Source organism: Camelus bactrianus, chromosome 13 (genome assembly GCF_048773025.1).
Source record: "Camelus bactrianus isolate YW-2024 breed Bactrian camel chromosome 13, ASM4877302v1, whole genome shotgun sequence".
Classification (NCBI taxonomy): domain Eukaryota; kingdom Metazoa; phylum Chordata; class Mammalia; order Artiodactyla; family Camelidae; genus Camelus; species Camelus bactrianus.
Window position 1 is genome coordinate 51,850,535 of NC_133551.1, and position 18,715 is coordinate 51,869,249.

The following is an 18,715-nucleotide window of genomic DNA, read 5'->3' on the forward strand; positions in this document are numbered from 1 at the left end:
TTTCTTTCGGTATTTTAAAATGTTGCTCTACTGTTTTCTCATTTGCATTGTTTCCAATGAGAAATCTGTTGTCATCCTTTTGTTTGTTTGTTTCTCAGTATGAAGCATGTCTTTTCACTCTGGATGCTTTTAAGATTGTCACTGTTTTAAGAATGTGATTTTGTTGTGCCTTGGTGTTGTTTTCTTCATGTTTCTTGTGTTTGGGGTTAGTTGAGGCTCTTGGATCTGTGGGTTTATAATTTTCATAAAACTTTGGAAAAACTTTGGCCATGATTTCTTCAAATATTTTTTCTGTATCTGCCTTCTTTCCTCTCTTTTGGGGACTCCAATTATGTATATTAGGCTGCTTGAAATTGATCCACAGCTCATTGATACTGTGTATAAGTTTAAAAATATTCTTCTGTGTGTTTTATTTGGATAGTTTCATTGCCATGTCTTCATGTTCAGTAATCTTTCCTTCTGCAATGTCTAATCTACCAACTGACTCAACAAGTTTATTTTTTCACCTTAAACATTGTAGTTTTCATCTTACAGAAGTTTGAGTCTGTTTCATATCTTATGTGTCACTATTTAACTATTGAACATATAGAATATAGTTGTAACAATTATTTATTGCCCTTATTTGCAAAATCTAACACCTGTGTCAGTTTTGGTAGGTTTTAATTGATTTATTTCTCTTCATTATGGGTCATATTTTCCTGCTCCTTTGCATGTTTGACAATTTTTGTTTGGATGCTAGACATTTTATCTTTGGATGATGGATATAATTGTATGCCTATAAATATTCCTTAGATTTGTTCTGTAACTCAGTTAAGTTACTTGGAAACAGTCTGAACTCAAGCTGCCTAGATCTATATGCACCTAGATGCTAAACTCTATCTCATCAACTTAAAGTTTACTGTGATCTGCCTAGCTTCCCCCACTTCATGTACTGCAGCCTAAAATCTCTCCTAAGGCAGTAAACTGGGCAATTAGACAACTCATCTTTGTTTTTTTTTTAAACACCTTTATTGTGGTATGGTTCCTGTAAACTATATGTATTTCAGATGTATAACTTGATGAATTTTGATAGATGTATACACCGATGAAACCACCACCACAATCAAGATAGCTAACATATTCATCACTCCCCAAGAAGTGTAATTTTCTAATTCCCAATTTATCCCTTCCCACCTCCTTTACCCCTGGTAGCCATAAGTTTGTTCTCTATGTCTGTGAGTCTGTTTCTGTTTTGTAAATAAGTTCATTTGTGTTCTTTTTTTTAAGACTCCACATATAAGCGATATCAAATGGCACTTTTCTTTCTCTTTCTGGCTTACTTCATTTAGAATAATGATCTCCATCCACATTGCTGCAAATGGCATTATTTTATTCTTTTTTATCACCGAGTAGTATTCCATTGTGTATGTGTATGTATGTATGTATGTGTGTGTGTATATGTATACACACACACACACACACATACACACCATATCTTCTTTATCCAGTCATCTATTGATGGACATTTGGGTTGTTTCCATGTCTTGGCTATTGTAAATAGTGCTGCTATGACCACTGGGGTGCATGTGTCTTTTTCAATTATATTTTTCTCCAGATATACGCCCAGGAATGGGATTGCTAGATTGTATCATAAGTCTATTTTTAATTTTTTAAGGAACCTCCATACTGTCCTCCATAGTGGCTGTACCAATTTACATTCCCATCAACAGTGTAGGAGGGTTCCTTTTTCTCCACACCCTCTCCAGCATTTATCATTTGTAGACTTTTTAATAATGGCATTCTGACTGGTGTGAGGTGATAGCTTATTGTAGTTGTGATTCCCATTTCTCTAACAGTTAGAGATGTTGAGCATCTTTTCAGGTGCTTGTTGGTCATCTAGACAACTCATTTATTTCTTGTTTCTCAGGGTTCACTGTCCTTTGTTATCTGATGTCCAGTATCTTGAAGACCATTGTTTCATATATTTTGTTCACTGCTTTTAGCTGTTTCAAGCAGGAGGAAAAATCTTATCCTTGTTACCCCATCTTGTCCAGAAGAGGACATTTGTATCTATATTTTAAAAATAAATTTCTCATGATTAAGACGCAAGCACCCCAGCCCTAGTCTGTAAGTTAACATTTGAGAACCATCGCTGAAACCCTATTGGACTACTTCCCACTGATTCAGTTATCCATATGCTGTTGTTTCTATGTCTGCTTTTCCAGATCCCTAAGATCCTGATCTTCCATCCCTTTGTTTTCCCTGTCCAAATCTTAAAGAGTCTTCAGAGTTTAATCAAAATGCTATCTTCCCACTCTCAGAGAAGCAGGGCCTCCACCGGTCTGCTGAGAAAGTCATTCTTCCCTAAATGTTTCCATAGAAAATTTATTACACTTTAAAAATGTTATATTTTGCATTTTATGATAACTGCTCATCCATTTGTAAGATTCCTAAGGTCAGACACTGTCATTTTTGCACAAAGTAGGTATTGTATTGTATTGTAGCCTAAGGAATGAAGGAGGGCCTTGAAGGCAACAGAATAAGTAACAGAACTAAGCAGTACAGAGAACATCTCAGAGTTCGCATAAGGTGGTTTTAAAGCCTTGCTTTGGTTCAGGCACTCTAAGATTGGGTTAGCAAATTGGTTTCACCTTGCTTCGTGAATTTGATTGAATGGTATGTCATGAAGGATTCTGAGACCACACCTTGACTCCGTGAGAAAGCTAGCCATTAGAAATGAAATGTTGGAGTGTCTCAGGTATTTTGATAGTTTTGGCTAAACACGTAGGATATTTTGAAACAATAGTTAACAAGTATATAATACATGTCAGGCAGTGCTCTAAACATTTATGCACATGTAAACTCACTTGTTTCCCCTGACAACACATTGAGGTAAGTTCTATCAATACCCTCATTTTGTAGATAGGGAAACTAAGGCACAGAGAGGCTAAGAAACTTGCTCAAGCCACACAGTTGGTAATTCTGGCTTTAGAGTCTATGTTTTTGTCACTGTTATACTGTCCTCATGTCTCGAACATTTAATATTTCATAAAAACTGAGGTAGTTAGCACACATAGCTTTACTTTTCTAATACGGAAGGGACAAAGTAAATTTGTTGCTTGTTAATATAATGGTCCAAGAGTCCCCAACTTTTACCTTAGATTAGAAGGATTTATCCTTCATGATTCTTACCAGATTCTTTGTGTTTTATTTCTTTAGGATCCCTTGCCAGCTCCATCTTTGACCCACTCAAATCTCTTGTGGGTGCTTCAGGAGGAGTCTATGCTCTGATGGGGGGCTACTTTATGAACGTCCTAGTGGTAAGAACTTTGGGAATGGAATCTATGGACCGTTAAAATTTTTTTTTAATTGAGTTATAGTCAGTTTACAATGTTGTGTCTGAAAAATTCTTTTTAACAGTTACTGGTATTTGGTTCAGGGAATCTTCATTTATCAATATTTCCTAAGCACTCATCTTACTTCTGGCCATAAGAGTTTTCCTTTCATATTTTAGCTTTATTTTCTCCTCTGATCTCAAAAGTAATCAATACTAAATAAAATTTTAAATTGAAAAATAGAAAGTCAAAATCCCCAATTTATTATGTTAACAGTTTGATATACATGCTTTCAAACATTTTCTATACATATTCAAAATTCTACCAATAGTAATACCACAAAAGTGGAACCACCATTATATTGTTCTGCATCTTTTTTTAAAAAAAGACTTTCTTTCTTTTTTGGTGGGGAGGAGGTAATTAGGTTTTTATGTGTTTATTTTTAATGGAGATACTGGGGATTGAATCTAGGACCTCGTGCATGCTAGGCAAGCACTCTACCACTGAGCTATACCTCCCCCTTGTTGTGCATCTTAACATAAAGTGTCCTCACCATCTACTCATGTCAGCACACAGAAATCCAAATTAATCTTTTCAAGTGCTCCTTAGCACCCTTTATATAGCTGTATCCTGACTTATCTAATCCTTCACTGAAAAAAAATCTGGGGTGCTTTTCACATCTACAAATAATGCTGTAAGGAATGTGCTTTCACATTTAGCCTTTTTGCGTCTGTGTGATTCTTTTTGTAGGTAAATTCCTAGAAGTGGATTTACTGGATGAAGGCTTTACCTTTTCATAATGAATGCCTCCAAGTTTGTGCATACCATTTTACAGGCTCATGATATAGTATGTGAGATGCCAACCACTTTTAAAAACAGGCTAAAATCCTAACTAGTTATTAACCCTTTAACCATGTAGGTATGCTTTAAAAATACTCTAGGGAGAAAAATAAAGCAATTACAAAACTGTTCCAAAAATAGAAGTCATTTAGAAAAATGTTTTTCAAACTTTGGATTGCAACCCATTAGTGGTTGTGAACTCAGTTCAAGGGATTGTGACCAAAAATTTAACAAAAATTTCAGTTTGCATTACGTGAAATAAAGGTAAATACGATTTAGTGTGTGTGTATACTGGATTGTTACGTAAGTTATTTCTTACTGTAGGTCATGGTCATGACAGATTGAAAATAATTGATTTAGAAGAAACACAGCTATTTCAGCATCTCTACTCTTGGGAAGAGAGTTAATAACTTGAAAGGGCAGAGAGAGGTAACTCAGGCTGAAGTGGAAGTGTCTTTCTGAGTCTGATCAGTCCTCTAGTAACACATGAGGGTACTGCAAGCTGGTCTGAGATTTTTCAAAGCTAAAAGCAAACTAGGATTTTTGCACCAATACTTAAATTTTTTTTGAAATTATGTAAAAAAATTAAAGTAATACTCAAATTTTAGTTAAGTCTTTGCTAACTCCTACTGAGAAAGAGGATTAAGGTATATCAAGTGAATATTAACCAAGAAACTTGGAAATATTTCATCAGATTTAGTTTGACAGCATCTATCTATCTATCTACCTACCTATCTATCTATCTATCTATAACATGTTAAGTGTTAACTTTATATTACTTATATTTAGATTATTTCTTCCTAATAAAATAGTGTGTAGTTTATATTAAGAAGTTAAATCTCAGGTTTCACTTTGTTCTCCAAAGTACACCAGCATTGTATTTCCCAAAGACATTTGAAAACTAGGCTGTAACACTGATACTTTGTTTTGCAAATATCTGACTCTTACATTTTATTTTAAAGGAAAAAGTAGATGAAGGGGGAGTACAGGTGACGCTTCATTTGCTAACTGACGGTTTATATTACTATTATTATTATTTATCTATCTCTTTGCAAGAATTTTCGAGAAATGATTCCTGCCTTTGGAATTGTCAGACTACTGATCATCATCCTTATAAGTAAGTGTGTTTTGTATACCCTTCACACCTTCAGTTTTATCGGTTCAGACTTCAGAAGGCCTTCTCATCTTCCTTGATACTAACATGCAGTACAACGCTAGCTTACAGTCAGAAAGAACTGTCAGCTCCAGAGCCCTGAGCAGAAATTGTGAATGGAATTTTCACAGCCCCTGGTGAGTGGCTCTTAGAGGGGCCTTTTCTTTCTGGTGTGGGGGAGTCAAGAGAGTAGCACCCTAGGCATTCTGTCTACTTCAATCACAATACCTTCATTTATGTTTTATATAGTGGAATTTTCTTATTCATACATTGGATTCTGTATATGATTTTGTCTGAAAAGCGAAAGTTTGAAAATCATTGATATAATCTATTTTCTTCCTCAATTTCTTAAGTTTCAGATTAGAAAACAAAACAAAACAAAACAAAAAACTACCAACAAACCGATCTAGGCTCTAACCAGGGAGTGGTGGCTGAGGACTGAAGATGAGAGCAGAGGTGAAGGAACTGAAAGGGTCAGGGAGCCAGAAGGATGAATGATGATACCTGAAAACTGGGTTTGCCTCTTGCTGGGTGTTGAGCCAATAGACATAACCATGCCAGAAAGTGGGAGGAGGAAGGATTTATTACTTGCAGCAAGGACACCAGGGATATTTCCTAAAGCAGTGTCTCCCTGAAAAGGAAAATTGGGGAATTTTTAAGCTAAGGACACATGCATATTCATGAAGGGGCTTGAGCAGAGAATTCAGCATAGAATTGGGGCAAAGGTCAACAAGAGTCCAAGTCCTAATTGAAGTCAGGAAGGTCTACACCATCATTCCATCCTCTGCCTGGGTGGGGCCTTGGTTCCAGCAGAACTCAATGATATATTATCATGTACATCCCTGGAGGAGGACCTAGGCCTCTGATTTATCTCCGCACTATTGTTTGACTCCTTTTCTCTGTCTTCCTTGGTTCCCTTAAGATCATCAATTACCGAGACCCGTTCAAGGGCAAGCACTGTAGCCAGGCTTAGATCACAAAATGGCTTAGGCCAGAATGGGTTCTCTTATGTCAAGACAGCCATGCCTGGTTCTCTTTCTCTGGGGACCCCCAAACCTGTCTTCTCACAGTGTGGCTTTTGACATCCCCAAGGATTATAGTGGAGAAATACCTGCTAGAGGAGCTTAGGAAGTACGTTCAAGCTGGAGAGGAGGTGGAATTTTAGCTGCGTCTGAGAGTCAGGATTTTGGCTGGTGGCAAGTCATCCACAGTAGGAAAAAACAAGAGCAAAGGCAGGGCTGATAATTTGATTTCTGGACCTGCTCCTGCTGAAGATGAATCTGCACGGAGGATGTGGGGAGAAGGCAGGTGCTGGGGTCACGCTGTGGGGTCAGTCTTGAAGGGCAAGACGGAGGTGACACTTGACACAGGCTGAGATTCTGGCTGTCCACCCGGTAAGAAAAAATGATTCTGCTACTTGGTATCAAGAGTTCAGTTACCGCCTTGTGGGAATAGGGGCGACTACCTTCAAGCAAGGAGACTAAACTTAGCTTATGAGCAGTTTAACTGTAAAAATTATATTTCATCCTCAGAGAAAAGAAGTGACTTGTTTCTGGTTTCTTTCTTTCCCCGTAAGAAATCCAAAAAGTGAGGGAAAGTGGTCAGCACAGAAAGGAGAGCAAGTGTCTGGGAGTTAGCAGAGTGGCTGGCTGGACAGAGCTACCTGAGTTGTTAAGAGTCATAGCCATCGGGCCAACTGACGTCCTTCAAAATCCAACGATCCCCATTTCTGGGCTCTCAGATAAAGTACATTCTTTACTGGGCGTGTTTCGCCTAACAAACAGCCCCAAGTAATGCTTACTTTATCAAACCCCACCGCCCTTCATGGACCCTAAACCTTTTACCTCACCTACAGCCAATCAGAGATTTGCATACAAGCCAGTCAGGCACCTTGTGACCCGACCTTATAAAACACCCCAATAACCTGCCCTCGGGGCTCATGCAGGCACCCCTCGCCTGTGTGGCCCGCTGTTGCCTATGGCAGTGTACCCTAATAAGCTCCTTTCTATTTGTATACTTAACCTCCGGTAAATTCTTTTACCAACCCACGTGTCACTGGCTCACCAACCGTCTGCCCCGCTGTGCACACAATAACCAGAGCCAAGGGATAAGATAGAAAACTATTATTACATAAGTCACCTGGGTCTTCAGCCAGTCTGCTTCCTTCAGGTAATTATGAATGACTTTTGTAAAATAAGCCTCAAACCCTCAATGGGGAAATGGTTTTAATGTTCTTAATACTCTTGCACAGGGCTAGCTCCCAATGTAGTTTATGTAACTTTATGTCACTCTTGAAGTAAGTCATGAAGTCACTGAATGAGGTGCTTTTATTAGATCCTATAAACATAGGTAGGACACACTAACATCAACACTCCCCAGACAACATTTCTAAAAGTTCTTTGGCCTGGTTTACCCACTACTGAAAATGAGAGAAGTTACAGCAAACTCCAGATTAATCAAATGCATGTACATTTTAATTTTAAACACACTTCCTTGGGAAAGTGTATAGTTTTTTTTTTAATGGTAAATATTATTCTTAATTGTAAAGGACAGTTGGCCTTAAGGACCTTCCTTCATTAAGCATTGTTTGTTGGATGTATTTTCCAACAAAGCAACTGAGCTTTCCTGGAAAAAGTTTAGGAAATCTCACATTTTCATCCTTCCAAAAAAATCCATATAAAGGCAACTCCCTTAAAATGAGTGTCCAATTTTATTGAGGACAATGATTTGGTTTATTGGAATGAGGGCTTCTTTTCAGGTGGGAAGATAAGTCTCAGTTTAGAGACTGCAGCAACTTAGAAGTAAACTCCCCTTGGAAAACAGAAAGGGCCAGGCAGAGATAAGCTGGAAGGGGCCAAACCCAGAGAGAAGTGGAATGGAGAAACAGACATGCTGAGGGTTACAAAGAGGTTTTGAAAGGAGGCCTCCTACTCATGGAAGACTAGACCAAAGTTACTGCAGGAAATCAGCCCTTTTCTCCAGCAGTGGTTTACTCATACTTTCCAAGGCCTATTTCTGTTTTTTCCACTGGATCAGAAAATGCAAATGATGATCGAAAATACAATACGATCACATATATCTAGCATTTTGTGTGACAGTCATTTACAGTTAAATTAATATTGAGTACTTCCTCGACCTCAATTTCTATCCAGTGACGTCAATGTCAATATCGTATTGAAAGGGAAACTAGCCAGAACACATGGTCCCGATGCTATTTTCCCAAAGGCAAGGACTAGGTCTTTCCATCTCTGGGGACACTCACTAAGTAGAGCACAGGGGATTGGGGGATGGGTGTGGAATGTGACAGCTGCAGGAGATGTTTCCAAGATCACATGTAGGGCAGAGTTCTTCTAGGCCAAGAAACCCGGAAGCTCCTTTAGCATCACAGATCTGACTGATCAGAGGAATGTCCAAGTTCTGGCTCTCACTGCTCTAAGAGAATATGGACTCATTTCCTTTCCTGGCCTATCTTCTGTACTCCTGATGGCGATTAGAGGTGATTAGTGTGGTGGGTGAGAATGGAAACCCCCAGTGCTTAAGGTTCAGATCCCACCACCGGCTCTGAGCTTTGTGGCCTTGGGCAAATACCTGACCTTTGTGTCTTGGTTTCTTTATGTATGAAATGCCCATCATACCTCACTCGGATTGCTGCAATAGTAGTAATTAGCTGGTATGCCTGCTCCTATAATTGCTCCCTTATAGTCTATTTTCTATAAGGCAGCCAGAATCATCTTTTAAAATCATAAGTCGGATCATGTCACTCCTGTGTTCAAAAGCTTTTGAAGGGTAAAGGTCAAAGTCCTTACAGTGGTCCCTAAGGCCCCTACATGATCTGTCCCCTGCTACCTGTTTGATTGCATCACCTACTACTTGATCCCTAACTTTAGTCCAGAATCACTGGGAGGTCTTGTTCAAACACAGACTGCTGAACCCTACCTTTAGAGTTTCTGGTTCAACAAGTCTGGGGTGGGCCTGAGACTTCATCTCTAATTAAAGTTCCCAGGTGATGCTGGGATCCCCAGTGGGGGGAAGAGAACCATACTTTGAAATCCACCTATGCAGTGCGATCAACTGCTCAAACACACCAGGCACAGCCCTGCCTTAGGGACTTGGTGCTTTCCTCTGCATGGAAGACCCTGACTTCAAAGGTTCTTCATCCATCAGATGCCATATTCTCATTGAGCTACTCCCCAACTCTCCTGTTAAAAAAACCACATCCTACTCCCAAGCATTCCCAATTCTCGTTCTTTCTGCCTGTTCTCTATAGCACTAAGCACTGTGTGACATAGTATATGTTTCACTTGTTTGTCTGCCTTCCCCAACTAGACCGTCAGCTCCATGAGGCAGTGCGATCGGTTCACTGCAGTATCTCCACCACCTAGAACAGAGCCTGGCACATAGGAGATAATACTTATTGTATACATAAGTCTATAAAATGGGATAAAGATAGTACCTATTTCGTGAGGATTAATGATACAAGGTTAGTCCACATAAAGCTCTTAGAACAATACCTGGCACAGAGTAAGCCTCAATAAATGTTAGCTGCCACTGTCATTAGAGGGGAACCGAAAACAACCGGTGCCCTGCTGTGGAGACCCTGGGGCTTCATCTGGCTCTTTTCCTTTTTAGTCTTGTCGGATATGGGATTTGCACTCTACAGAAGGTTCTTTGTCCCTGCAAACGGGTCCCCGGTGAGTTCAATTTATTTATTTTTTTAAGTGAAAATGTGTTTAACTTATCATATCAAGAACTTAAAAATGGGGGCAATAACTGGTTTAGGGCAGTCACGTTTCCATTGGGAAGTTAAGAAAATTCTTGAGGTAATCAGATGTTTGGTTTGTTCTTTTGGCTTCTCACTGTCATAGCCTTGACTTCTCTGTCCTCTCTGGCTTTGCTTCTTTGTAACTGCCACGCTGGTGGCTCTTTCAAAACAGGAGAGAAGGGACTTCATGGTCCACAGGGAATAAAACGCAGATTAGAGAGCAGCAATAATTGGGGTCCAGGTGAATTAACAATCTAAAGAAAACTGACAAAGATGTCCAGTTTTACTGGAATTAGTCTTTGAATTCGGTAGTTTCTAGTTGAGTATTTCTGTGTGTACTACCTGTGTCTTAATTTAGACATTCTGTTTATATGGGATCAGATCATGCTCCTATAGAGACCCCTCACAGTGCCTCAATTCCTCCTCTCTTGGTTGGCATTATGTAGAACCATCCTAAATGCAGAGACAGCTGAAAAGAATGAGAAATGACAGCTGTCTTGTGTACTCAGCGCAGCAGTGAAAGGACATTTTTTTTTTCAGCTTTGCATGTTTTAGAATATCTCCTTCTCTCTGTGCACGTGGAGTTTTGGATCTCTTTTTGCCTCACGTCCTTGCTTGTCACACTTCTAAGATTTTTTTTTTTTTTAACTGAAGTATAGTTGATTTACGATATTGTGTTAGTTTCAGGTGTATAGCAAAGTGATTCAGTTTTATATATACACTTTTCAGATTATTTTCCATTATAGGTTATTAAAAGATATTGAATGTTGTTTCCTATGTTATATAGTAAATCCTTGTTGCTTATGTATTTTATACATAGTAGTGTGTATCTGTTAATCTCATACTCTTAATTAATGCCCCCTGCCCTTACTCTTTGGTAACTGTAAGTTTGTTTTCTATATCTGAGTCTGTTTCTGTTTTGTAAATAGATTCACTTGTATTATTTTCTTAGATTCCACATAAAAGTGATATCATATAATATTGGTCCTTCCCTGAGACTTTTAACTGTTGTTTGGCTGGGATGGTATTTGTTCTTTAATAAGAGAGATGCAATTGAAATATGCAATTAGCATTTTCTTCGCTTACTTCCATTTTCCCTCCCTTTTCTCCCAAGGTGTCTTTTGCAGCTCACATCGCAGGTGGATTTGCTGGAATGTCCATAGGCTACACTGTGTTCAGCTGCTTTGATAAGGCACTGCTGAAAGACCCAAGGTTCTGGATAGCCATTGCAGCTTATTTAGCTTGCGTCTTATTTGCTGTATTTTTCAACATTTTCCTATCCCCAGCGAACTGACTCGCCCCTAACACAAACCAATGAATAAAAAGAGCCATCTGGGAGAAAAACTGAAGAACTCTGTGAAAACAGAGAAGTCCCAGCAAATGCTAGTAATTTTATAAAGAGGACAAAACACCCCTGAAGTTGTCAGTTTCGAAGACTGCTTACAAAAGGAATTAGGGTTCAAGGAAGGGGCTCTTCTGAGTGCATGGGGTGGGGGGAAGAGGAAGAGAGAAAAGGGAAGGGAAGTGAGACCAGAGACTGGCTCTTTCCCAGGCATGAGTTGTGCTGGTACTTATCCTTTAAAAGAGACTTGCTCTCCTGGGAGGATATAGTGTAGAGACTGCTTGGTAGAATTCACAAATAACGTACTATGCTGATAATAAAAACTTTTCATTTCTGTCAGACTATTGATTATCACTTTCGATCACTGTTCAAGTCAACAGGTCACTATTTGATGTGTTTCACATGCATTATTGCTAATCTTTTTTTAACAGCTCAGAAAGGTAGCTATTTCTCTGTATCTTAGAGATGAGGACATGGAAACTTTTTAAAAAATCAAATAAGTTGTCTAAGAGAGGGCAGGATTTAAAGGTTGGTAATGACTTGGAAGCCCATACTCTCCTGCCCTCCCAGTCTATCAGCGCTGTGTTCCCCAAATACAGTATCACGGGAGTAGGGGAAGAAACATTTCTGTGGGTACACGGAAATGGTGGAAATACCTTATAGAAGAAGAGTGAGTTCTCTGGACTGCTAGTTTAAGATTCTAATAGGGTGTATAGCATCCCAAGGAAATGGAATTGTCTTTCTGGTGCAAATCATGTTCCTGGACTCCTTTGGAGATCCATGATAAGATCTCATCTTTCATGTGCTCAGAGTGTGTACGATTTATTTACAAAAGGCAAAACGTTATATCTGAAAGCTGAGATGCTTGTGTGCTTTTCCTGTATAGAATCCAGATTGCTGGCCATTCTTTCTCCAAAATAGTAGTTTTAGGTCATCTGAACACAGAAAATACAATTTTTCCTTCTTTAATCATCAACGTGTTTTGTTTATAAACACCCATCTAAACATGTTGCTGGATTGTGAAAGGCGGATACCTGCTTAATTAGATATAGTGAGAAAAGTAGTATTTGAGCATTTTGAGAAAAGCTGATCTGGGATTTGTTAAAAAATTTTTTTTAAATTTGAGTATGAGAATATAAGTATGTTCTTGGTGAAACAAAGATTTTTATAAGAACTTCAATAATAAGAATCCCTTTTACCTTTCCACCCCAAACCTGCTTTTTTCCCTTGTGATGACCACTGTCACCAGTCGGGTGTGTATTCTCCCCGACCTTTTTCTACCCTAGATGAGCAGAAAGGGAAATGGATTTCAGTTGATGGCTGACTCACTCATGGCACTGAAGGGCACTGAATCTGCTCTGCACCCCCAAGGAGAGAAATTCACAGAACAAGTCGAAGACGACTATGGTATAACTTCCAGCTCCTCAGATTCACCTAAGCTAAGAGAGGTTTGGGTTAATCTTGCTGTTTTTGCTATTTAAATATATGAAATATGGGTTTTTAATAAGACAATGAGCTCACATTATATAGATTGTTCTGTAACTTGTTTTATAATAACTTAGGGATCTTTCTGTTAGTTCATAGAGATCTTTATTCTCTGAATTGCTGAATGATAAAGATATATTATAGTTTATTTAACCATTCCTCTGTTGAACACTGAAGTTGTTGCTGACTTTGTACTATTACCATGTACTATCCTAGTATGTGCAGTGTGTCTTTGAGAGTGAATGAATGAATAGTTCAAGCATCCAGAAGCAGAAACGTTAATTTTGACCGATTTAGACTGCCTTTTAAGTAACTGTACCACTTATATTCTTACAGATAGCATATGAATTAACGGTTTCCTCATACTTTTGGCAAAGGCAGGTATTATAAATCTTGGGAAAATTTGCATTTTGATAGTTAAAAAATAATACGTTATTTTAATTTGTATTTCTCTGACTACTAATGAGGCATAGTGTTTTTTAAGTTTATTAGTAATTTATATGACATAATGTACAAATATGAAAAAAATATATAAACTTTTTTCCCTGATGAAAGAGTTGCATTTAATCTGAAAAGTAGCTATTGGTTGGCAAAGAAGCCCAGGGAAGAAATATTCATCTGCCATCACCAGCCCACCAGGTCACTAGCTCTGAAGAGAGATCTTTAATGACCTAAAGTGCAACATAATTGTTAATAATAGAAAACTAGACAGAGAAACAGGATTCATCTAACTATGAAATCGGACATGACCCATTGATTATTAAGACTGATGACTAAGAAGTTATCATCTAGTTAGATTTTTTTGGTACTAGAAACACCGTTCACATTATCAAAAAGTGATATCTTACTGGGTTCCCCAGGGGACAAAATTACCATTAAAAATACACACACAAACATCTGGTGTTTTAAATTTGACATCTCTGAATTAAAGAGGAACCATTTATTCAGCTTAATTTGGGGCTCATCATTTTAGTCTTCTAAACTGTGCTGTCTTATTAGAAATATGGGAACTATTCTTCATCTGTGCTGTCCAATAATGTAGCCACTAGGTACAGGTAGTTCTTTAAGTTTAATTAAAATTAAATAAAATTAAAAACTCAGTTCCTCTGTTACACCAGCCACATTGCAAGTATTCAGTAGCTGTGCGTTGCTAGTGGGCACCTTATTGGACAGCGCAGATAGAGTCTACTTCAATGTTGCTGCAAAAAGGTCTACTGGATAGCACTGCTTTAGAAGAGTGATGAGAAGGAAATGGATTTTAGCTGATGGCTGACTCATTCACCACATTGAACCAAACTGAATCTGCTCTACACCTGTGAAGGAACAAGCTTTCAGACAATAATTTGAAGATGGCTGTGGTATAACTTTTAAGCATGATCTGCTTCAATCCAGAAAGGTTTGTGTTAATCTCTCTGTTTTAGATATCTAAGAGTCATTTGAAATGTTTTTTTTTCTTTTTCTTTTGAATTTTATAGTACTGTATCGATGTATACGAGTGTTCATGTCATTTGCTATGAAAGCTTGAGAACCTAAGATTTGTAGCTAAATACTACTACTTCTTCCAGCAAATACCATACTTTTGTCCTTTATGGAAAAAAATTTTTTCTTTCTTTTTGTGATTATAAAAGTAAAGTGCTCATGGTAAAAAAAAAGTTTAAATATATATAATTATAAAAAAATTAAGTCAATTGTAATCACGCTGCCCAGAGATAATCGTAATTAATATTTTGATGAATACCCTTCCAGGCTTTATTGTATACATCTCTACATACAAATAAATTTACAATAATGGGGCCACACTATTCTATTTTATAACCTGAATGTTACTGAAACAATATAACAAAGTTTTGTTTTGCTTTTGTTTATATATTTATTATTTCTACTGGCTGCATAGTACCACACTGTGGATGTATTATTATTTATATGTAAAATACAGTCTTTCTTGTATTGATAATTATTTTGGATGTTTTCAAGTTGTGATTATTATAAACAAACAACAAAAATAATATCTTTTCTCACACTTTAAAGTGCTTTGGATTGTTGGGTCAAAGAGTATGCTATTATTAACATAATAAATTCAAAGAAATTTTCCCTATCTCAGGAATACAACTGAATTTTAGAAGGCTGATGCTTTTGCAAATCTTTTTCACTACATAAAGCTTTAAAAAAGGAACTAAAGGCTCTAGAACACATTATTTAAAAAGTCAAAACTATCAATATTTGACATACCTAATTTAAATAAACTTTAAACAGAAAACAGCTGATTTTTTTAACGTCTCTTTCATGAAAATTTCAAATGTGCTTAAAGAGGGAAAAATAACAGTTTAGTTAAACAGTTAAGAGCTGACTTTAGAGCCACAATGATTGGGTCTGAATGCCAATTCTAGCTGTGTGACCTTGGGTAAGTTAAGGTGTGCCTCATCTGCAAAATGGTGAAACAACATACCTACCTCATAGGATTTTTGTGATGAACATATCTTGTAACTGTAATATCTCAGTATGTTGTTTGATTATGTAGCACTTCCCTTTCTATAAGGGATGTAGGACATACATTTATATTTTAAATGAAAGTGAATGAAAACCCTTCACTTTTTTTCTTTCTTTTGGGATGTGTTTCCTCTTAGATATCCTAGGGTATCAACTTATATGGAGCCTACTGGCTGATAATCCAAGCATCTAAATTATAACTCACCCCACTGCTCCCTCCACAAAGCAAGCCACATGTCTTAAAAAGGTCAAATACTGTTAAAATGAAAATTTCTCTAATATGACCACCATAAGAATGATCCATTTATTTCAAATAATATCTAATAATATCCTGGTAGTACAAAATAGCTGAGAACTTTTGGAGTTCATTCTAAGATGATAAATACTTACAAAATTTTTCACAGCCAAGTATAGTAATAATTTTATAAAAAGTATAGTAATAATTTTATAAAAATCCATAAACATATTACTGAAATGATTTCTGAAAATGCTCAAAACTGGCAAAAAGAAACCAGAATTTAGACATTTAAGTGTGGATTAAAAAAACAAATCTAAATTCTTATAGCAAGAGCCAGATCCACTTCCTTTGGTTGCATTAAATGCTGTGCCTTACTGGATTATGAAATGAAACACGTACATGTATTTTCCTTTGTGCATAAATGAAATTTTAAAATCATTGACTTTGGTTATAGCTTTTATATACAATAATCTTAATAAATAGGTTTGTAAGATCAATTCAGTCATTTTAGGAACCTCTCCAAAAGTTCTCAGTTTAAAAAAGTAAAACAACAACAAACTTCAGCCACATGATTCCTTACAGGGACTCCTACAATTTTATTCCTCATAGAGAATATATATACCTCACCTCCAGGTATCTTTTTTTTTTCATTGCATTGTAAGGTCTAAACATAAATGATTTTAAATTCCTGTCATCTTAAACACATTCTTGTAACTGATTACAACTTTCTAGGGAAAAAGTAGAGCAACAGGCATGCTGAGTGATACTTTGTTCATATTTTGGCTGTAGGTTTGCCTAAGAAACAGCACGCCCTTCAGAATGGAAGATTTTATCTGCCTATTTGATGGGGTTCAGAGCTAAGATGGCTGACTAAATAAGCATGGGGGATTGGAATTTCCTTGGAGGCATCCTGGAGGAAGTTCACATGCACTCTACCATGATTGGAAAGATCTGGCTCACTATCCTGTTCATATTTCGGATGCTTGTTCTGGGTGTAGCAGCTGAAGATGTCTGGAATGATGAGCAGTCTGGCTTCATCTGCAATACAGAACAGCCCGGCTGCAGAAATGTATGCTATGATCAGGCCTTTCCTATCTCCCTCATTAGATACTGGGTTTTGCAGGTGATATTTGTGTCTTCACCTTCCCTGGTCTACATGGGCCATGCTTTGTACCGATTGAGAGTTCTGGAGAAGGAGAGGCAGATGAAGAAAGCTCAACTGAGAGGAGAACTGGAGTGGGTAGAGCTTGAACTGCCTGGAGACCGGAGGAGACTGGAGCAAGAACTTTGTCAGCTGGAGCAAAGGAAACTAAATAAAGCTCCACTCAGAGGAACCTTGCTTTGCACTTACGTGATACACATTTTCACTCGCTCTGTGGTTGAAGTTGGGTTCATGATTGGACAGTATCTTTTATATGGATTTCACTTAGAGCCTCTATTTAAATGCCATGGCCACCCATGTCCAAATATAATTGACTGTTTTGTCTCAAGACCCACAGAAAAGACGATATTCCTATTATTTATGCAATCCATAGCTACTGTTTCACTTTTCCTAAATGTTCTAGAAATTTTCCACCTAGGTTTTAAAAAGATTAAAAGGGGGCTTTGGGGACAATATAAATTGAAGGATGAACATAATGAATTCTGTACAAACAAATCAAAACAAAACCTTGCCAAATATCAAAACACATCTGCAAATTCACTGAAACGACTCTCTTCCGCACCTGATTACAGCCTGTTAGTGGACAAGCAAACACACACAGCAGTGTACCCTAGTTTAAATTCATCTGCATTTCAGACAGACCCTGATAATCACAGTAGAAATGATGAGAAAGGCATTTTGGATGAAGAGGAAACTGTACTTTCTAATGAGATGTGCACACCTAGGACTACGTGTAGTCATCTTCAAAACATCAGCTCAAGTAATAAAGAAGACACTCATAAAATATCTGGAAAAGAAGTTCATGGTGACCAGTTGAGAGAAAAAAGAGAAACTGACAGCAAAGACAGGAAAAGGGACCACTACTCTAGAGGTCACTGTTCTATTCCAGGTGATGCTATAGATCTGAACAACCGCACAGGGCAGTCACCCCAAACAGTTTTCTCTCTGCCAGCTAACTGCACTTGGAGACCGAAGTGGCTTCGTGCTACATACGGTCCCTCTGCAGAAAATGAAAACCAGGCATTACCTCCTAAAGGTAACCTCAAGGGCCAGCTGAGAGAGAGCACTATCAGAACCCTTGCTCCTTCACAGGGAGGCTTCCAACCACTTGACACTCCAGACACTCCTGATTCTTTGGGAGGGTTGTCTTTTGAATCCGAGTTGGTCAGAACCTGCAATAACCATGCTGCTTGTTCTCCAAATCCTTTAGTGTCACTGACAAACAACCTCATTGGTAGGCGGGCTCCCACAGATCTTCAAATCTGAACAGCTGTTGGCTTTTACACATTCTACATATTATATTATCATAGAAGTAGCCTAGTGATGGTGGAACACAGATGATACAGATAAGGGCTGTTCTAAAGACCAGGTGTTTAGACAGACAACAGCAAACCCATTTTAAAAAGGGACAATGGCTCTAATTCTGAATTGGGAAGGAGTGGTTTCAAATTCAAAGACATAGAGTTACCAAATCAGGATTACTTTTTCACGGGACTCCCTTCAAAGTATGTGAAAACTGATTTGGGGAAAATCTTATGTTCAGAACTGAAGTTAAATGGAACCAGGTTTTTCCTTGAAGGGAGTACAGGCTTCGGAGATTGTTCTTGGTCTATGTAATTCCTTCTTTTAGTTATTAATCTTTTATTTTTGGACACTGGTTAAATTTTGTTTGCCCCTGCGACTTAACTTAGTTTCCTTATAGACTGGAACCTGATGGGTCTTGACTATAACTGCTATCTAGTAAATAAAATCTTAAAAAGATCGGTCTCTTTCTTTCACCAGTTTATAGCATCGTGATTCAGTGCCAGGATTGGAAGATTGAGCTCTGCTACTCACTGGTCATCTGACCTCGCTAGTTTACTCACAGTATCCACCTTACAGGGATGGTGTCAAGATTAAAATAAGAAACATATGTGTTTAATTCACTGCCAG

The 18,715-nt window shown here is 37.8% G+C and overlaps 2 protein-coding genes and 1 long non-coding RNA gene across 9 annotated transcripts in view; 2 read left to right on the forward strand and 1 right to left on the reverse strand.

Moving 5' to 3' along the window:
• RHBDL2 (rhomboid like 2) overlaps positions 1 to 11,750 on the forward strand; it is a 42,011-nt gene extending 30,261 nt beyond the window's left edge. For all 6 annotated transcript variants that reach the window (XM_045520311.2, XM_010959853.3, XM_074376788.1 and 3 more), the window contains 4 exons: positions 3,199 to 3,299; positions 5,211 to 5,271; positions 9,937 to 9,998; positions 11,184 to 11,750. In XM_045520311.2, the coding sequence (XP_045376267.1) occupies positions 3,199 to 3,299; positions 5,211 to 5,271; positions 9,937 to 9,998; positions 11,184 to 11,363 (404 nt within the window). In that variant the 3' untranslated portion in view covers positions 11,364 to 11,750. The remainder of the gene's footprint in view (positions 1 to 3,198; positions 3,300 to 5,210; positions 5,272 to 9,936; positions 9,999 to 11,183) is intronic.
• LOC141579608 (uncharacterized) overlaps positions 1 to 18,715 on the reverse strand; it is a 46,408-nt gene that overhangs the window by 27,275 nt on the left and 418 nt on the right. The gene's annotated exons all lie outside the window — the stretch shown is intronic.
• Positions 11,904 to 18,544, forward strand: GJA9 (gap junction protein alpha 9). The gene is made up of 2 exons (XM_010959851.3): positions 11,904 to 14,292; positions 16,411 to 18,544. Exon 2 carries the CDS (start codon positions 16,502 to 16,504, stop codon positions 18,047 to 18,049), a length of 1,548 nt encoding a protein of 515 aa, XP_010958153.1. The 5' UTR covers positions 11,904 to 14,292; positions 16,411 to 16,501; the 3' UTR covers positions 18,050 to 18,544.

Coding starts and splice junctions, on each gene's coding strand:
- GJA9 (XM_010959851.3), top strand. CDS start 16,502: ATGGGGGATTGGAATTTCCTTGGAGGCATCCTGGAGGAAGTTCACATG.